Genomic DNA, 19579 nt, shown 5'->3' on the forward strand with positions numbered 1-19579 from the left:
TCTCATCTGCCCTACTCTCGAATTTTGCCTTCATGAATTTACTCCAGTTGAGTTCAACCTCCCTTTTTGCTTGTGCTGCTGCCTTGAAACCTCTGAAGCTCCTGGCTCTTCTGTAAAATTATTGACCTATTGACTGCGTTCAGTGTGCCCAACTTCTTCAGTTTGTAGTCCACCTTGCCACATTGTCTCTCCATCCCAATGTTGTGCACAGGGGTGCCATCAATGTTACTAGCCTGTTCACTGACAGGGTCCATTGGGAAGGTCTCCTCATCCATCCTCTGCCTGGCCAGGACAGTCTTCAGATGGGGCAGCATGAGATCTGTCAGCTGCTTCACTTCATCCAAGTATTCGGCAGCCACGTCTGACACTGAGTTCAGGACATGTCCAGTGCCTGTCCAGCCACTATAGCATTCTTGGAAATGGGCTATCTTGACCTGCATGCAGCCCTTGTACCATGAACTGGCCTACACCTTTCTTTGTGGTGCTCTCCGATGCATGTTATCATTTTACCTTTCTCCTTCTCCTCAAGCTTAACCACAAATAGATACAGACTTTGAGCTTCAATTTGCTGCACAGCTGCCGTTATGCCAATGTGTTTTCCTAAGATATTATTTTATTTTTAATGATAGAAGGGAGGAAAAGGGGGCAAAAATCATGTCCGATTTAGTTTTTTGGGTGGGTTGGGGGGTTTATTTCATGATAGCTACCAACTTCCAATACATAATATCTCTCAAATGACCCAATGCACCATCACTGAAGTGGGCGTAATCATTTTCAAAAATGTTTATTTTTAGGCCATTTATCCCCTCCCCCTGTGTCTGTGTGAAACCTGTGCTTGTCAGTGTCTGTGTGGTATACCTAATAGTGTGTGTGCAGTATGTGCACTCTTCTGTACAGTACAGTGTGCATGTCTGTTCACAGTATACAGTATTTCTTGCATAGTGCGTGCGTGTGTGTGCGCCCACACGCGCGGGGGGTTGAGGGGCCAAGACCATGTCAGGCCCAGGGGGCCAAAATTTCTTAATCCGCCCCTGGTTGTGAGGACCGGGAGTAATTATTGCATTATTTGGTGTGAAACAAAACATTAATAAGGGAGAAACGGGAGGGCGGAATCAAAGTGTCGGCGCCTGCCGCGCGCGCCGGACTTCTATGGTTGAGGACACTTCCGCCTCCCTGCTGGACTGATGTCGGAAGACAAAAAATAGCTTCAGTGCCTCATTCCTGTGTTAATATCTACCTGCTTTTCAGGTTAGTATACGGTGAAATTCAAACATGTTTATTTTCATGAATATGAACGTTCTATGACGAATGTGAAATGTCGAGTGAATTACTTTTTGGAGATGTGGCAGCAAACGGCGGTGTTTAAAATGGCTGCGGCCGTTTGCAAAATACATTATTGTGGAAACCCACACAGCATAGAGAGAATAATTAAATTCATTTTGGTCCGTAATATATGACATATACGTAGCTATTTATTATTCGACAAATTCACTTTAAACATGTATAGTTTAAAGTATAAGAACAATGCTAATATGATGTTTGATGCAGATACATCATCCACATAGTTCATTTCTGTTTACTGTAAATTCCCTAGATACTGTGTTTAATGTCTTAACTGAGAGAACCCGTCTTTGAAAGTGTAGTTTGTTAAAAGCCAAATATATTTATGGTGGCATTTCACCGATATTACACAGGAACAAAACTGTATTTGTGTAAATGTGAAATACCTTTAAAAATTCCAGCAAATAACCTGAAAACAGGCACTTCGACTTGAAATAATGTCAGTTTGGGTGAAAAAAAGATGTGTATTTGAATGTGAGTGGAGATAAATGATAAAACTGTACTATTCTCCTTTTATTGGACAGCCAACCATTTCATATTTAAAGGCCTACTGAAATGAATTTTTTTTATTTAAACGGGGATAGCAGATCTATTCTATGTGTCATACTTGATCATTTCGCGATATTGCCATATTTTTGCTGAAATGATTTAGTATAGAACAACGACGATAAAGATTGCAACTTTTGGTATCTGATAAAAAAAAAGGCTTGCACCTACCGGAAGTAGCGTGACGTAGTCAGTTGAACATATACACAAAGTTCCCTATTGTTTACAATGATGGCCGCATGAAGTGAGAGAGATTCGGACCGAGAAAGCGACAATTTCCCCATTAATTTGAGCGAGGATGAAAGATTTGTGGATGAGTAAAGTGCAAGTGAAGGACTAGTGGGGAGTTGAAGCTATTCAGATAGGGAAGATGCTGTGAGAGCCGGGGGTATATTCAGCTGGGAATGACTACAACAGTAAATAAACACAAGACATATATATACTCTATTAGCCACAACACAACCAGGCTTATATTTAATATGCCACAAATTAATCCTGCATAAAAACACCTGCGTGTTTGTTATGCTAGCTCCTAGCTCCTCTGCTAGCTCCTAGCTCCATAGAACACGCCAATACAATTCAAACACCTGATCAACACACACAATCACTCAGCCCAAAAGACCGTTTACCTAACCCAAGGTTCATAAAGCTTATATATTTTTAAAAAGTTACGTACGTGACGCGCACATACGGTCAAGTTATCGAATGTTTAGCAGCCAAGGCTGCATACTCACGGTACCTGATATTCAGCTGGGAATGACTACAACAGTAAATAAACACAAGACATATATATACTCTATTAGCCACAACACAACCAGGCTTATATTTAATATGCCACAAATTAATCCTGCATAATAACACCTGCGTGTTTGTTATGCTAGCTCCTAGCTCCTCTGCTAGCTCCTAGCTCCATAGAACACGCCAATACAATTCAAACACCTGATCAACACACACAATCACTCAGCCCAAAAGACCGTTCACCTAACCCAAGGTTCATAAAGCTTATATATTTTTAAAAAGTTACGTACGTGACACGCACGTACGGTACGGTACGTGTTATGCTAGCTCCTAGCTCCTCTGCTAGCTCCTAGCTCCATAGAACACGCCAATACAATTCAAACACATGATCAACACACACAATCACTCAGCCCAAAAGACCGTTCACCTAACCCAAGGTTCATAAAGCTTATATATTTAAAAAAAGTTACGTACATACGCAAAAAAAAGCCAAAGCTGCATACTCACAGTAGCACGTCTGCGTCTTTGTCATCCAAATCAAAGTAATCCTGGTAAGAGTCTGTGTTGTCCCACTTCTCTACAGGCGTCTGTGTATCCAAGTCAAAAGCCCTCCAGGTTAGAGTCTCTGTTATCCGAGTTCTTCCATCTTGACTGCATCTTTCGGGAATGTAAACAAAGAAGCGCCGGCTGTGTACTGTTGTGGCTGACTACGTTCGAAAAATACGTCCATTTCGCACCGACAACTTTCTTCTTTGCTTGCTCGGCTTCCTTCTCCATAATGCAAAGAACATGATTGAAACAGATTCACGAACACAGATGTCCAGAATATTGTGGAATTATGAAATGAAAACAGAGCTTTTTCGTATTGGCTTCAATGTGGAAGGCATACCCGTGTTCGCCGGTCTACGTCACGCGCATACGTCATCCTCAGAGGCGTTTCGAACCGGAAGTTTAGCGGCAAATTTAAAATGTCACTTTATAAGTTAACCCGGCCGTATTGGCATGTGTTATAATGTTAAGATTTCATCATTGATATATAAACTATCAGACTGCGTGGTCGGTAGTAGTGGGTTTCAGTAGGCCTTTAAACAGACATGTAAACCAGGGAAAATTTGTCATTATTTTTGTACCTGTGGAATAAAGAGATGGATGTCAGAAGAAAAAATAACAGCTTTGGTGCTTCATTCCCGTGTTAGCATTTACCTGCTTTTCAGGGAAGGAAGACCACCCTTCCACCAACTAAGATTTATATTTGTTAACCCCGTCCTGGTCACTTGGGACCCGTAACATTAGCAATGTTAGCTCGATTTGTAGTGCAGCTTTAAGCTTAGCCTTTTAATGTAGAACAACTGCTTCACCAAGCTCCCAAAATACATATTGCGCACACACAATTGCACCACGCATAAACAACAAAACTAAACTTTAGTAACTTTAGGCTATTGTTTACAAGCTGGAACCAAAGCAGCAGTGTAGTGAAGTTGGTCACGAGATATCCGTGTGTAGGTTTTGGTAAACACAAAGCTGGGATAGGCTCCAGCACTCCCGCAACCTCGAGAAGGTCAAGAAAATGGATGGATGGACATTTAGTATCATTATTTTATCAGGCTTTTTTGTGTTTTACTAAAGAGTGTACAATCTCTGGGTTTGATCATTTTAATAATAATGTTTTTTTTAATTTCCACATCATTTTTGCTCAGTGAATAGCTACAAAAAGTTGGCGTTCAATTCTGTTTGCCATTGATTTAGTTAGCTTACAGTTGCAGTAATGTTTGTGTGTAAATGATATTGAACCGAAGTAATGCTCACAAACTGCTTTGTTAAATGTGTTTCCACAGAGAGATACAACAAGCCAGCAGACATTTACTGACACAGGCTGCCAGACACAATCACCAAAGACATGCTCAGTTGGGACACAGTTTTCCATAAAGACTCTCCAACCGCATGTCAGAAGTACAGGTTTGTAAAGTACTGTAACTACTAGTAGTAGAAATAGGCAACACAGTTTCCTTAGTGTCACTGTAACTAATGTTTCTTTTTTCTTTGTACAGGGACACAGACAACCCCACACTATACAGGTACGTGGAGGTCAACACAGGATGTCACAATTGAGAGGCTACAGACAAAACAAAACGTCACCCTTGATGGAGAAATGAGGGCTGACTCCCCAAGTACCCAGTAGTGCTAAAAATATAAATAGAATATAAACCAACTTGACATCCATTACATCGACATCTAGAAGGGTAGTCCCCACATCTAGGTCCCTTCTCAAGGTTTCTTCTTTTTCCCTAACTGGAGTTTTTTGTAGTTTTTACTTGATCAGGGGATGTCGTTGTGAGCTAACCCATATTAAATCCACATACAAAAATTATTTTAACCAACCTAACGTCTGTTTTAAATGTTTTTTCCTTATTCAACATCTCCCCATTTCTCAAAAGAAGCTCCAATATTTATAGTAATTTGAGTCTAAGGGCCAGTCCCAATAAACCCCCTCTCGCCCTACTTTTAAGCCCTATCCCTACATTTTGCCCGTTCCTGTGCGGGTAGTGGTGTCCCAGGGACTCTTTGCATGTGGCCAGTGGGTATGAATCTAGTCCTTCAGAGTGAGGGATTTCAGATGCTGACTCGCTCGGGTAGGACCAGAGAAAATTCCCCAATTTTTGCATAACTTGTATAATATATTACACCTTAGTTTGTAGTGTTAGCCAGCTAGCCACACAAGCTGAAGTTAGCCTGAAATGCTTACGAAAAGCTTGCAAATGTGAAAAATACTGGGTTTCCCTTCGATTGCCACTATATACGTGGCGGTGGGGGCGTGGTCAAAATGATGTCATATATGTGACATGATCATTTTGATTTGTAATGATGCATATATTTTCATTAAAAAGGCTAAACAATTGTCTTATGTTTATTTAAAAACAAATGTGTCCTTAGTCACTAATAATACCATTAATCATCATCAACGATTAGTCGACAATAAAATTTGTCGCCGACAATAACATTTGTTGACAATAGTCGTGATGTCATCACTCGCGTTTTTCCGGGCAAAAATGGGTCACTTGCTAAAGCATCGCCAGTGATAACATGTAAGGTGTAAGGATATTTCATCTTATTCTTGTTAAAAACATGAATACCTTGCTCATTTTGCAAAGCGGACCTTGTTTTTATGGCAGTACATCTGTTAAACGCCAGCGTTTATAGCGGAAACATGACATTTGGAGGGAGGATACCGTTAAAATAACTTTTAACTATCATTTTAGCCAGCTAAACTTTGTCTACATTGTCAAGAGAGACAGACAGTCACCAATGCAAAGGTATCATAAGATTAAACATACAATCCATTATAAGGCTGCAGCTAACGATTATTTTTCTATCGATTAATCTATAGATTATTTTTTTCGATTAATCGGTTAATCTATATATTATTTTTTCGATTAATCTATACATTATTTTTCCTTTTACCGATTATTTTTTTATTCAAAATGAAGATGAAAAAATAAATGTAGGCCCGTTTTTTCAAAAGGCATGGCTTTTATTTACAAAAAAAAAGAAGTATGGCCACTCAGTCAACATTGACAACAACATGACTAAATATTCTGTAACAATGTAAACATTTAAAACTTTTAACATTTAACAAAATTAAAAGTAGCTTATTTGCTTTTTAATGTGCAAATATAAAAGTCAACATCCAGTGCAAATCTTAGTATTCTGCAATAGTATAAGCATTTCAAAAGTAAAAGTATTGCTTATTTTGCTTTAAAATGTGCAAAAATAAAGATAAACATCCAATACAAAAAAGTGCAAAACGAAATATTCTGTAACAACAGTGTAAACATTTCAACAAAAGTGAAAGTATTGCTTGTTTGCTAAAATGTGCAAAAATAAAGATAAACATCCAATACAAAAAAGTGCCAATCTAAATATTCTGGAGCACTGTAAACATTAAGTATTGCTTTTAAAATGTGCAAAATAAACATCCAGTCCAACACAGTACACAATAACCAATTCTACTCATTCCAGTGAGTGACTAACAGTTGTAATGAAGAAGGGTTAGCATGTGTACATGTTTGGTTCTTTTCTTGTTTACAATATTCCCAGAAGCTGAAAATAGGCGCTCAGAAGGGGTCGATGTGGCTGGAACTGAGAGGTAATTAGCCTTCACCTCAAGCCAGGACTGCGAGCGAGCTGAGCTGCAGTTTAAGTTTCTAGAAGGTCAACGGGCTCATAGTGATGTTACTAGTAGTTGACTGGGAGGTGTTTATTATCATTTGGGGAGAGTCCACTGCCTGATGCTCACCTGCTAAACACCTATCTGCTCCACGCTGAAGCGCTGACTACATGCGCTCTGAATACACACTGCTGATTGGCTGGTAATGCTTCGTGTGTACCAATCAGATGGTTGTGTGGGTGGGACAATGCTGCGTGTGTACCAATCTGATGGTTGTGTGGGTGGGACAATGCTGCGTGCTGAGACAGAGGCAGACGGAGCAAAGCAGCTTGTTAACACTTTAGCTTTAGCTTAGAAACTCGTTCGGTACACCCCCGTGCCGAACCGAAAGCCCCGTACCGAAACGGTTCAATACAAAACACGTACCGTTACACCCCTAGCAGATACAAATGACACATTCATGTTTTTGTGTAATGATGACAACGTATGCTCGCGCGGACGATTGACTAGTTGATGGTTTTCTTTTCAAATGTTCGTTCATAGCCGTTGTGCTGCTATGATAGGCCATTTCCGCTCGACACAGTGTGCATACAACAACATTATTAGGCCGTTTATTGAAATACTCCCACACTTTTGACCACTTTTGGCATGCTTTTCCCCCCTCGCTCGCACCGCTCGCATCGTCTGCTTTGATCGTCTGCTTTGCGGTCCGCCATGACGGTAGTGTGACGTAAATATGCGACGCGTCGATGCACAAAAACGGCGTCGACGTATTTACGTAACCGATGACGTCGACTACGTCGACGCGTCGTTTCAGCCTTAATCCATTAAATAGCCAACATTTGAAGAAGTAATCAAAAATAGAATTCCACACTTTGAGTCAATTTGCATTGCCGTAAAAAAGGCCCTTTAACAAACGTGAACCACACACACACACACACACACACACACACACACACACACACACACACACACACACACACACACACACACACACACACACACACACACACACACACAGACTGACAGGCACCAATACGGAAGTATCATAAGATTAAACATACAATCTATTAAATAGCCAACATTTTAAGAATTAATGAAAGATACAATCCTACAAATTGAGTCTATTAGAGTGCTGAAACTACCAAATATTTTTTTTTTTTTTTAGCACTTTGCCTTTTAAATGGACAACATTTTATCAGTCATTTACATTTTTGTAACAGCTGAATGAGCTGCACAGTTACAGTATAAATAAATATTTATGTATGAATTAGTCATCTTTGTTGTACGTATTGCCTAAAATAACTTAAGCTGTATTTAAAAGGCAATGGAAACATTTGAGCCATTAAATATGGGTATGCTTTATCTGATTAGTTGATTAATCGTTGACTAATCGACCATAGAAATAATCGTTAGTTGCAGCACTATTATTGATATTAATATTAACGTTCGTTTCTTATATCATTAGAATCACAATCAGCTTTAATACAAGGAATTTGACTTAGTAGATTGTGCTGTCTTTGTTCAATGCAATTTCAGTTTTTGCTGCTTATTGTAAAAGGTAACACGGGCTACACTTTATTCTGCCCTCCCTGAATGTTGCAATTTAGTTTGCCAAATATGTAAACAGTCCTTTGAAGTAGATTACAAAAAATTATTAGGTTTTTTGTTGATATTCTTTTTTAATGAAGTAAAAGAATGTAAGACTAATCACACTAGAGCAGTGGTTCTAAACCTGGGTTCGATCGAATCCTAGGGGTTCGGTGAGTAGGGCTCAGGGGTTCGGCGGAGGTCAAAACACACCCGACTCATCGTGTAAATAAAAACTTCTCCCTATCGGCGTATTACGGAAGTCACACTGATTTGCAGGTGTGTAATTTGTTGTGAGTTTATGCACTGTGTTGGTTTTGTTCTTTGAACAAGGTGATGTTCATGCACGGTTCATTTTGTGCACCAGTAAAAAAACATGGTAACACTTTAGTACGGGGAACATATTCACCATTAATTAGTTGCTTATTAACATGCAAATTAGTAACATATTGGCTCTTAAGTAGTCATTATTAAGTACTTATTAATGCCTTATTATAACCCTAACCCTCTAACCCTCTAACCCTGGCCCTAACCCTAACCAAATAACTCTAAATTAAGTCTTTGTTACTGAGAATATGTTCCCCTAGTGTCCAAAAAACTCTAAATTAAGTCTTTGTTACTTAGAATATGTTCCCCATACTAAAGTGTTACCAAAAACATATAACTTTGTCTTGAATTTGAAATTTTTTTTTTTTTTTTTTTTTCACTAAAGAAGGGTTCGGTGAATGCGCATATGAAACTGGTGGGGTTCGGTACCTCCAACAAGGTTAAGAACCACTGCACTAGAGAAAGTACATTATGTATACACATGATGTGCACATGCATGTTGGAATCACGTTAGATGAATAATATCATTTTGAAAAAAATTTAAAAGCAATAAAATCATGCAGGATGATGGTTACCATGAATTGATTAACGTGGACCCCGACTTAAACAAGTTGAAAAACTTATTTGGGTGTTACTATTTAGTGGTCAATTGTATGGAATATGTACTGCACTGTACAATCTACTAATAAAAGTTTCAATCAAAAGGTTAAGCTCGAGATGAGCGGTCGCACTCTCTTTCGCTCCCGATCGGGAATCCAAACAACTGCTCGGATTATCCCACACTTCCTCCTTTTTCTACTGTGGATCACGGATTTATATTTTAAACTTCCTCGGATACTCTACCCTCTTGAAAATGAGAGTCAAGAACGCGAAATGGACCTACACAGTGACTTTTATCTCCACGACAATACATCAGCGAAGCACCTTAGCTTTGGAGCTAACGTGTTAGCATCATGCTTGTCTGCACATCGAGGCAGAAGAAACATGCCCCTGACTGGAAGGATAGACAGAAAGTCAATAATACTACTATTACTTCTACTATCAGGAGACACTGAACTCAACCCTGGACCTGCAACAACACGGTTAATGTTGTCCCGACTGGCGAAGACTAGCAATGCTACTGCTAGCGTCGCCATCGAAGCTAACTCGGCTACCGGCTCATCTCAGCTCAAGCTCACCTGTGCCCCGTTCATCGACACGGTCGGAGGCTCGGCGGCGGCGGTGGAGGACGACCCGGTCATCAGAGAAGGCAGCGACTCAGCGGCGGTGAACGACGCGGCGGCTGCGGTGGACGGCGACCCAGACATCGGTGATTGCGGGGAACTGCACGAGATGGCGGGGGTCCACGCGGCCTCTCCCCGGTCCACGACGGTCGAGGACGCGGCATACACAGGATTTAGAGGCGCCTTTACACAAACATTTTCGTTATTCTCTTTCTCTTTGTCTTCAAAAAAGCCCGCCTAAAGCAAACCCAACCCCACCCCCAGCAACCCTACCTGGCCTCCCCCTCCCCCCCTCTCCAACTCCGCCCCTCTCCCTCCCCCTTCACCTGGAGGACGATCAATATGCCTCTCTCTCTCTCTCCTCTCTCTCCTTGCTCTTCAACTTCAACAGCAATTATAACCAACAATTTGTCTGGTCAGTACCACAACACAGCAGACTCTGATGCTCTTTTTGGTTCCAGTGGACTACACAACATCCACCTTAATGTGAACAGCCTCTCTGGAGCCAAACTTAACCAAATCAGAGAAATGTTCCTCAACACAAAGGTAAAAATCTTGTGTTTCTCTGAAACCAAATTTGATCAAAGTATTTCTGACTCAGAGATAGAAATACAAAACTTTTCGGTTATCAGAAAGGATAGGAATAAACACGGTGGGGGCGTTTGTATGTATATTCACCAGGATATTAAATACATAACTCGCACTGATCTTAACCACAATCACCTGGAATCTGTGTGGGCGGAAATCAAATTTAAAAACGCTAAGCCGGTACTAATAGGGACTGTTTATAGACCCCCTAATCAGAGTGATTTCTATGGGGCTTTGGAAGAATGCTTGGCAGGGACAGACAACATGGAGAAAATTATAACTGGGGATCTGAACACAGATATTCAACGTAAAGATGCGCCTGTCTTCAGATCCTTCAGCAAGTTTTGTAATCGGCACGGTCTTTCCCAGCTAATAGCGCTACCCACAAGGGTGTGTGATTCCACCCAATCAACCATAGATCTCATTCTCACTTCACACCGGCCTAAAATAAAAAATAGTGGGGTCATGATCTGTGGTCTTAGCGACCATTATCTAACCTTCTGCACCCGTAAAATAGCTAAACCTAAAGCCAATGGCCACATAACAGCCCAATCCAGAGCCCTCAAAAAATACTCCAATGACAATTTCAATTTAAAATTAGATGAGTGGGACTGGTCCCCTGTGCTCGCAAGCAACCTGGTCGATGTTGCTTGGGATCGCTTCAAAACGGCGTTCCTAAAGATACTAAATGACATGGCTCCCGTGAAAACAGTCAGGATCAAAGCCCGCTCGGAACCATGGATGAATCCGGACCTACTAGCTGCCATAAAAGACAGAGACGGGAAATACTCTGAATACCAAAAATGTAAAACAGAAGTAGATAAACAACCCAATAATATCAACCTCAAATTACTCATTTCAACTCTCAAAAAGCAATGCAATAAATTAAGAAATAAGTCAACCAACCTGACTAAATCCTTAAAAAAAATTACATTAACGACAAAATAGAGGAAAACACAAATAAGCCACGTGAGCTCTGGAAAATTCTCAACAACCAGCTTCCTGGTTGCAGCCAGAAACTTAAAACAAGACTCACCAACATCAGCATCAAGGAGGGTGACTCCCTCATTACAGACAAAATGGAGGTAGCTAGCAGACTTAACATCTTTTTCACCAGCATAGCCGCAACTCTTGTCAACAAGCTGTCCCACCACTCTGGTCGCTTTGGTGTAGAACACATTAAAGCCTTCTACAGAAAGCTAGGAGTATCCAACGATGATTTCAAATTAGAAATGGTCACAGCTGATGAGGTGTTTAAAAAATTGAGCGCGCTCCACCCTAACAAGGCCACCAGCCTTGATAATATTCCTTTCAGATTCCTCAGGGACTCTGCCTCCATCATTGCCCCGACCATCACGCACATAATAAACCTATCAATTACACAAGGCCAAGTACCAAAAGATTTTAAGATAGCAAGAGTAACTCCCCTCTTTAAAAAAGGAAGCAAATTGGAACCTGGCAACTACCGACCTGTTTCTATTCTCAGTTCCGTTTCGAAAGTAATGGAGAAAATAGTTTATGAACAGGTCGATAGTTACCTTGCCACTAAAAAACTCATGTACAAATTCCAATCCGGCTTCAGAACTAACCACTCCACTGACACATGCCTTCTCCATCTGACCGACCACATCAAACATGAGGTGGACGCGGGCAAATACTGCGGCAAGGTCATGCTGGACCTTCAGAAGGCCTTTGACACCGTTAACCACGCTATACTGTTGGATAAGCTCAGAGCAATCGGATTTAACAAAACCTCATGGAGCTGGATGCAATCTTACTTGGAGGGGAGGGAGCAGGTGGTAGAGGTGAACGGTACCGTGTGTCCCCCCCCCCCTCTCGGTGAGCTGTGGAGTCCCCCAAGGCAGTATATTGGGACCTTTACTGTTCCTAATATACATAAACGACATGTCATCGGCATGCGACTGTGAGTTGTTTTTGTTTGCGGATGACTCTGCCTTGCTGGTATCCGGCAAGGACAAGTCACAGGTGGAGAAAATCCTCAGTGCTGAGCTCTGTAGAACTTGCACCTGGCTCGCTGACAACAAGCTATCCATACACTTGGGTAAAACAGAATCCATCCTGTTTGGGTCCCACATCAAACTTAAGAAACTCAATGACTACCATAAAAGTAGGTGACACTGTTTTCACCAGGAAAGATGAGGTCACCTACCTAGGTTCCATTCTAGAGGCTAACCTTTCCTGTGATAAAATGGCAACCAAGGTAATCAAAAAGGTTAACCAACGAACGAGATTTCTCTACAGAATTTCCTTTCTGGTCAACAAAAGCACCTTGAGGATTCTGGCGGGAACTCTCGTTCAACCCTTTTTCGATTACGCATGCACCTCCTGGTACCCTAGCACCTCCAAAACCCTCAAATCTAAACTCCAAACATCTCAGAACAAGCTAGTCAGGTTACTTCTAGACCTCCACCCCAGATCCCACCTCACTCCTACCCACTTCTCTAAAGTGGGCTGGCTCAAGGTGGAGGACAGAGTTAAACAACTTGCACTGAGCCTAGTCTATAAAATCCGCTACACCTCCCTGATACCGAAGTACATGTCAAACTACTTCCTTAACGTAAATGACCGCCATAACCACAACACCAGGGGGTGCTCCACTAACCACGTTAAACCCAGATTCCGAACTAACAAAGGTCTTAACTCATTCTCTTTCTATGCCACATCAATGTGGAATGCGCTCCCAACAGTTATAAAAGAAAGGGCATCTCTATCCTTCTTCAAAACCGCAATAAAAGTTCACCTCCAGGCAGCTACAACCCTAAACTAACACCCTCCCCGGATTGCTAATAATCAAATGTAAACAATCAAATGCAGATACTTTTTATTTTTCTTATGCCTTCTGATCTCTCTCTCTCTCTCTCTCTCTCTCTCTCTCTCTCTCTCTCTCTCTCTCTCTCTCTCTCTCTCTCTCTCTCTCTCTCTCTCTCTCTCTCTCTCTCTATGTCCACTACTTGATGTCCATATCCTACCCCCCCCCCCCCTTCCACACCCCTGATTGTAAATAATGTAAATAATTCAATGTGATTATCTTGTGTGATGACTGTATTATGATGATAGTATATATGATAGTATATATCTGTATCATGAATCAATTTAAGTGGACCCCGACTTAAACAAGTTGAAAAACTTATTCGGGTGTTACCATTTAGTGGTCAATTGTACGGAATATGTACTTCACTGTGCAACCTACTAATAAAAGGCTCAATGCCGCTAGCTTAATGCTATTGTACAATGGACTTGCTCATAGACTAGCTAACTCAAATTAGTATGGCCAATCCCAGGACACAGATAGACAATCATAGACAATCATTCACACCATTAACTCCATTGGTGCCGGGTTTGTTGTGTAATAGTGGGTCTAGGGTTGTACAGTACACCACAACTAATAAAGTACCATGGTACTAATACATTAAAGAAGGAACTACTGCCTTTGAAGAAAAACAAATCATCCACATATGCTGCTGTGCGGCCATGACGTTCTTGAGCTGAGGCACGGCTCATTCGTGTGTCAAAACACACACACTGAGCGCATACAAGCAGAAAAATTGTTGAAAGGAATAATGTTAAAAAACAGCAATTCTACTGGTTAATAAAGAGGGTGTGTGAAGAGCAATATGGAGGTATTTGGGCTTCAAAACTATCTGTAAAGATACCGGATCCCCTCATTGCCCTGACAGCACCTAGAAATTCTGTCCGTAAAAGTTACGAACAGAACCGACAAAGGGCAGCCTTGGAAGAGTCCAACCCTCACTGGAAACGGGTCCAAGTTACTGCCGGACCAAGCTCTGACACTGATCTTACAGGAAGTGGACTGCCACAATCAGGCGGTCCAATACCACATACTGACTGAGCACTCACGACTGGACTTCCCGAGAGACACGGTTGAATGCCTTGTCCAAGTCCACAAAGCACATGTAGACTGGCTTGGCCAACTCCCATGCACCATCAAGGACTCTGCTGAGAGTATAGAGTTGGTCCAAAGTTCAACAACCAGGACGAAAACCACACCGCTCCTCCTTGATCTGAGGTTCGACTACGCGGCGTAGCCTCATAATCAGTACACCTGAATAGACCTTACCGGAAAGGCTGAGGAGTGTGATCCCACAATAGTTGGAATACACCCTGTGGTTCCCTTTTTTTAAAGAGAGGAACCACCTCCCCGGTATGCCATTTCAGAGGCACCGCACCAGATGTCCACACAATGTTGCAGAGTTGTCAACCAAGGTAGCCCAACGGCATCCAGAGCGTTAAGGAACTCAGAGCCCGCGGCCGTGCCACCAAGGAGCTTTTTTAACTACCTCAGCCCCAGAAATTAGAGAGTCAACCACAGATTCCCCAGTCACAAGTTTTTGCCTCAGCGACTGCGGAACTTCTTGGCCTGTCGGTACCTGTCGCTTCCCTCCGAAGTTTTCACGAACCAAAAGAACCCGATAGGACTCCTTTTTCGCATATCACTTGACCACATCTCTCTGGGATTACTGCCGTGACAGGCTACTACCACCGACAACAGCTCCGATCGGCCGCCTTGACAATCAAGGTACAGAACATGGTCTACTCTGTCTCAATATCCAGTGCCTTCCTCGTGGACCCACCTTGCCTATTAGGGCTGTGCAAGCCCAATGGAGATAGGCCATCAGGCGCTCAGCATCAAGCCCCAACTCTAGGCCTGGCTCCAGAGGGGGGCCCAGGTGACCCGCGTCCAGTTGTTTTGTTTAGACTCTGGACTAAGGATACTGCTATTGGTATTTTTTATTTATTTTTTTAGTCCAACTGATCCGTTGTAATAATGACACACTGTTAAATTGGGTTCAGCTGCTGTTGCATGCACATAACATATCCGCTTTGTAATAACAACAAATAGGAAGCAACACCACACAATAGTTTGTAACACCACAATTCATCCTCAAAAGTCCCTCAAAGTCACGCTAGCGATGCAGCTAATGGGAGCAATTAATTCTACCTCTAAATCACTTTAAAATGCATTCAAAAACCACCAACAATACTTGTAACCGGTATAATAACCCAGCTGTAGCAACATTGTTATTGGAAAAGCGAACACGGAAGAACTCTGTTTCTAGCGTACTAACACATTGGCATGCTTCGGTATTATCTGTAAAAGCCAGCTACGGAAAGAGATAAACTTGCTCTTCTATGACAACATATGTGCCAAACTTAGATAAGTGTAATTTGGGTGTTTTTCCCATTTTTCCCATCATGCATTTTAGTGAATTTACCTGGGTTTGGTTTTGAATTTGTTTAAGGTGCATGGACATTTTTTATAATCTCCACAAAGTACAGTGAGCAGGTTGAGTAATGTGTGACCATGTGTGTTGAAATTTTGTAGTAGTTGCATCTTTTTTTTGTGTGTGTGCCATGACTAAGGAAGGTTGTTTGGATGTATAAATAAATGCTCTGCTGTGTTACATACATAGATAAGCTCATGGCAATAGACCAGAATTGCTCACGATGTCCACAAGATATCGGCAAGGTTGGAGCATCACAATTGTTAGAAATGTGAAACATATTTGAAATCAATCAGTGGGCTAAATCCCTCATTAAACTCTAGTAGTTTGAACACCACCGTTCTGAGCTCGGTTTACGGCCGAGGGAGAATCCCGAGGAACGTGGGAGAGTCCCGGCCCGTCGAGGGAGAAGTACGGCTCTGACATGTAGTAGTCACAGTCCTGGGGCCCCTACAGGCTCTACACCAGCCCCCTGCGGCCCTCTTATAGCTCCGCCTATGATGTGTACATTCTAAATCAAATCAAAATAGTGATAAATTACATGTACAATCATGTTTACTTAATATTTAAAACCAATATAGTTATTTAGTACATGTACAATCAAGTTTACTTTATATTTAAAATCAATGTAGTTATGTATTACATGTACAATTATGTCTACTTAATATTGAAAATGACAGCAAACTTACACGGAGGACAATGTTTTAATTCCCCGTGTGTGTTAGAAGACGCACACGTCTGCTGCTGGACGAATTGAAAGCAACACTGGTAAGTAAATAACTTTGTGTCGTGTTATTAAATTGGCTTTAAGACATGAGATAATGTTGCACATTATACTAAACACATTTGTGTTTGTGTATAATCACACGTTACATACATGTACGTGTAGGAGACAGCTGCGTAGAAGTGTTGATAGGATGGACTTTATGTACCCCCCAATGGGGAAATGATGTGGTTGCAGTGTAAATAAAAAGTATACAACAATAAGGTTAAAAAACTTTTTAATTTTTTTTTTATCCATTTTAACTTAAGACACTCATTGACGTTATCGGAACACATGAAGGACAATGTCTCGTGTGACTGAGCAAAGCTGGACTTTTCTAAACCAAGTGTTTGTTTTCTTGTGTCTCGTAGACATCTGTGAAGAACATCTCCCCGAGCAGCAAGAGTGGACCTCAAGGATGGAGCAAGATGAGCCCCAGACCCCCTATATTAAAAAGGAAGAGAAGAAGCACCCACACATTAAATTGGAAGAGGAGGAGCTGCAGTACCCTCACATTAAACGGGAAGAGGAGGAGCCAAACCAACCCCATACTAAAAAGGAGGAGGAGCCACATACCTCTTATATTAAGGAAGAAAAGGAGTCGGAGCCCTCCCTTATTTTACAGAGAAGGAGGAGTCATAGTGCTGCCCACATTAAAGAGGAAGAGGAGGAACACAGCATCAGTCAGGAGGGAGAACATATTGAATGGTTGGAGGAGTTCCCAGTGATTGGTGTGATTGTGAAGAGTGAAGATGATGAGGTCAAAGGTGAAAGTGAGGAGAAGAGAGAGGCGGAGCCTCCAAGCAGCAGCTCAACTCAACACATGACAACAGAAGCTGATGGAGACCACTGTGGGGGATCACAAGCAGACAAGATCTTAGCTCCACTATCAGATAGTGACGACACAACGTCTCACTCTCCTGACACTGATGATGAAGACTCTGAAGATGATAAGACATGTCACACTGACAACACACACTTTACCTGTTCTCACTGTGACAAAACTTTTAAACACCATTGTCGTCTGGTAAGACACATGAGAATACACACTGGAGAGAAACCTTTTTCCTGCTCAGTATGTGGTAAAGGTTTGGCACATAAAAGTGTGCTAAAAGAACATATGAGAATACACACTGGAGAAAAACCTTTTTCTTGTTCAATTTGTGGAAAAGATTTTATTCGAAGCTACTATTTGAAAACACACATGACAACACACACTGGAGAAAAACCCTTTTCCTGCTCAGTATGTAGTAAAGGTTTTTCACATAAAAGTGTGCTGAAAGAACATATGAAAATACACACGGGAGAAAAACCTTTTTCTTGTTCAATCTGCGGTAAAGATTTTCCTCGCAGCTACCGTTTGAAAATACACATGACAACACACACTGGAGAAAAACCCCTTTCCTGCTCAGTATGTGGTAAAGGTTTTGTACATAAAAGTGTGCTGAATGGACACATGAGAACACACACTGGAGAAAAACCTTTTACTTGTTCAATCTGCAGTAAAGGCTTTACTGAAAGACATCGTTTAAAAACACACATGACAACACACACTGGAGAAAAACCTTTTTCCTGCTCAGTATGTAATAAAGGTTTTGTAGATAAAAGTGTGCTAAAAGTACACATGAGAACACACACTGGAGAAAAACCTTTTGCTTGTGCAATCTGCAGTGAAGATTTCAGTGAAAGGCACCAGTTGAAATCACACATGAGAATACACACTGGAGATGAATCTTTTACCTGCTCAGTATGTGGCGAAAGTTTTACACATGCCGGTGGATTAAAAATACACATGAGAACGCACACTAAAGACAAGCCTTTTTTTTGCTCGTTATGTGGTAAAGGTTTTACACGAAGTGGCGGATTGAAAATGCACATGAGAATGCACACTGGAGAAAAACCGTTTACCTGTTTAATCTGTCGGAAAGGTTTTCTTCAAAGTCAATATTTGAAAGCACACATGAGAACACACTGGTGAAAAACCATATCCCAGTATAAACCTCAACAAAAAGCTTTGGTGAACAAATAAACTTTGTAGTACGCAGAATAGACAGTGTAGAGTTACAGTGTGTGTGGTGAAAGATTCTCTACTAAGTACCAGTGTAAGAAACACAAGTGTGCTGGTGAGAACAGCAGCAGCAAATGAAGATGCAGGATTTAAAATAAAACTTTAAATAAAACAAGACTTTGACTTTCTAACAACATCAGCACATATAACATGTGTGGTATCATTGTTTTGTGTGTAACACTATCTTGTCAATATGTTTCTAACATTTATAGATTAGATATGTTAGATAAGTCCTTTTAGTAAAGTATATGAATTTTTATGTAATATCGTGTACTTTGATTTTGAAATTGAACAGAACAAATAAACAGAAAAGGTGTAAGTTAAGAGTACAAAACATTGTACACACAAACACGTGTATATAGATATTTATAATTCACTTCTATATTTAATCACAATAGTGTTTTATATAGGCTATTGTAATGAAGTGTTATTTTTTTATTTTTTTTCGTGGAATATTCCATGCATGAACTCCATTTATATAATGTACATATTTGTTTTACATTTGTTCATACCTGTGCTTTTGAGTACACATAAATCCCTCTTAGTTCATTTTTACTGGTTCACATCTGACACATCTTCTGGACCACTTCTGGAAGCATATTTACTTTATACATTATTTGAGCAGTTGTGTTTTATACAAGATCATTTACTTTTAAAATGTGTGATTGTATGAATTATTGGGTTTCGTTTATCCATTATATTCATTATCTTTATTACTCTTGTAATATGAATATTGTTTTGCGATTGTTTTATATAAATGTCCCCCGATCTTTATGCAATAAACAATGTATGCTTCAACAAAACACGGTTACAATAAACGTAGTTCATGTTTGTAGTTCATGTTTGTATGTTTTGTTTTTATTTAATATTGCAGTCATTTTTGATATTTTGTTCCTTATATGAAATATATGTAGTTCCCAGATTATTTTATCACCTATAACTCCTAAATATGTGATTACATAAACT

The 19579-nt window shown here is 40.8% G+C and overlaps 1 protein-coding gene across 1 annotated transcript; it reads left to right on the forward strand.

The window, feature by feature from the left end:
• The first annotated feature begins 1235 nt into the window (after positions 1 to 1235).
• On the forward strand, positions 1236 to 19430 carry LOC133653572 (gastrula zinc finger protein XlCGF57.1-like). The gene is made up of 4 exons (XM_062052993.1): positions 1236 to 1248; positions 4461 to 4575; positions 4674 to 4700; positions 16917 to 19430. Exon 4 carries the CDS (start codon positions 16964 to 16966, stop codon positions 18521 to 18523), a length of 1560 nt encoding a protein of 519 aa, XP_061908977.1. The 5' UTR covers positions 1236 to 1248; positions 4461 to 4575; positions 4674 to 4700; positions 16917 to 16963; the 3' UTR covers positions 18524 to 19430.
• Positions 19431 to 19579: the final 149 nt, after the last annotated feature.

The sequence above is a fragment of the Entelurus aequoreus genome, linkage group LG07 (genome assembly GCF_033978785.1).
Source record: "Entelurus aequoreus isolate RoL-2023_Sb linkage group LG07, RoL_Eaeq_v1.1, whole genome shotgun sequence".
Lineage (NCBI taxonomy): Eukaryota > Metazoa > Chordata > Actinopteri > Syngnathiformes > Syngnathidae > Entelurus > Entelurus aequoreus.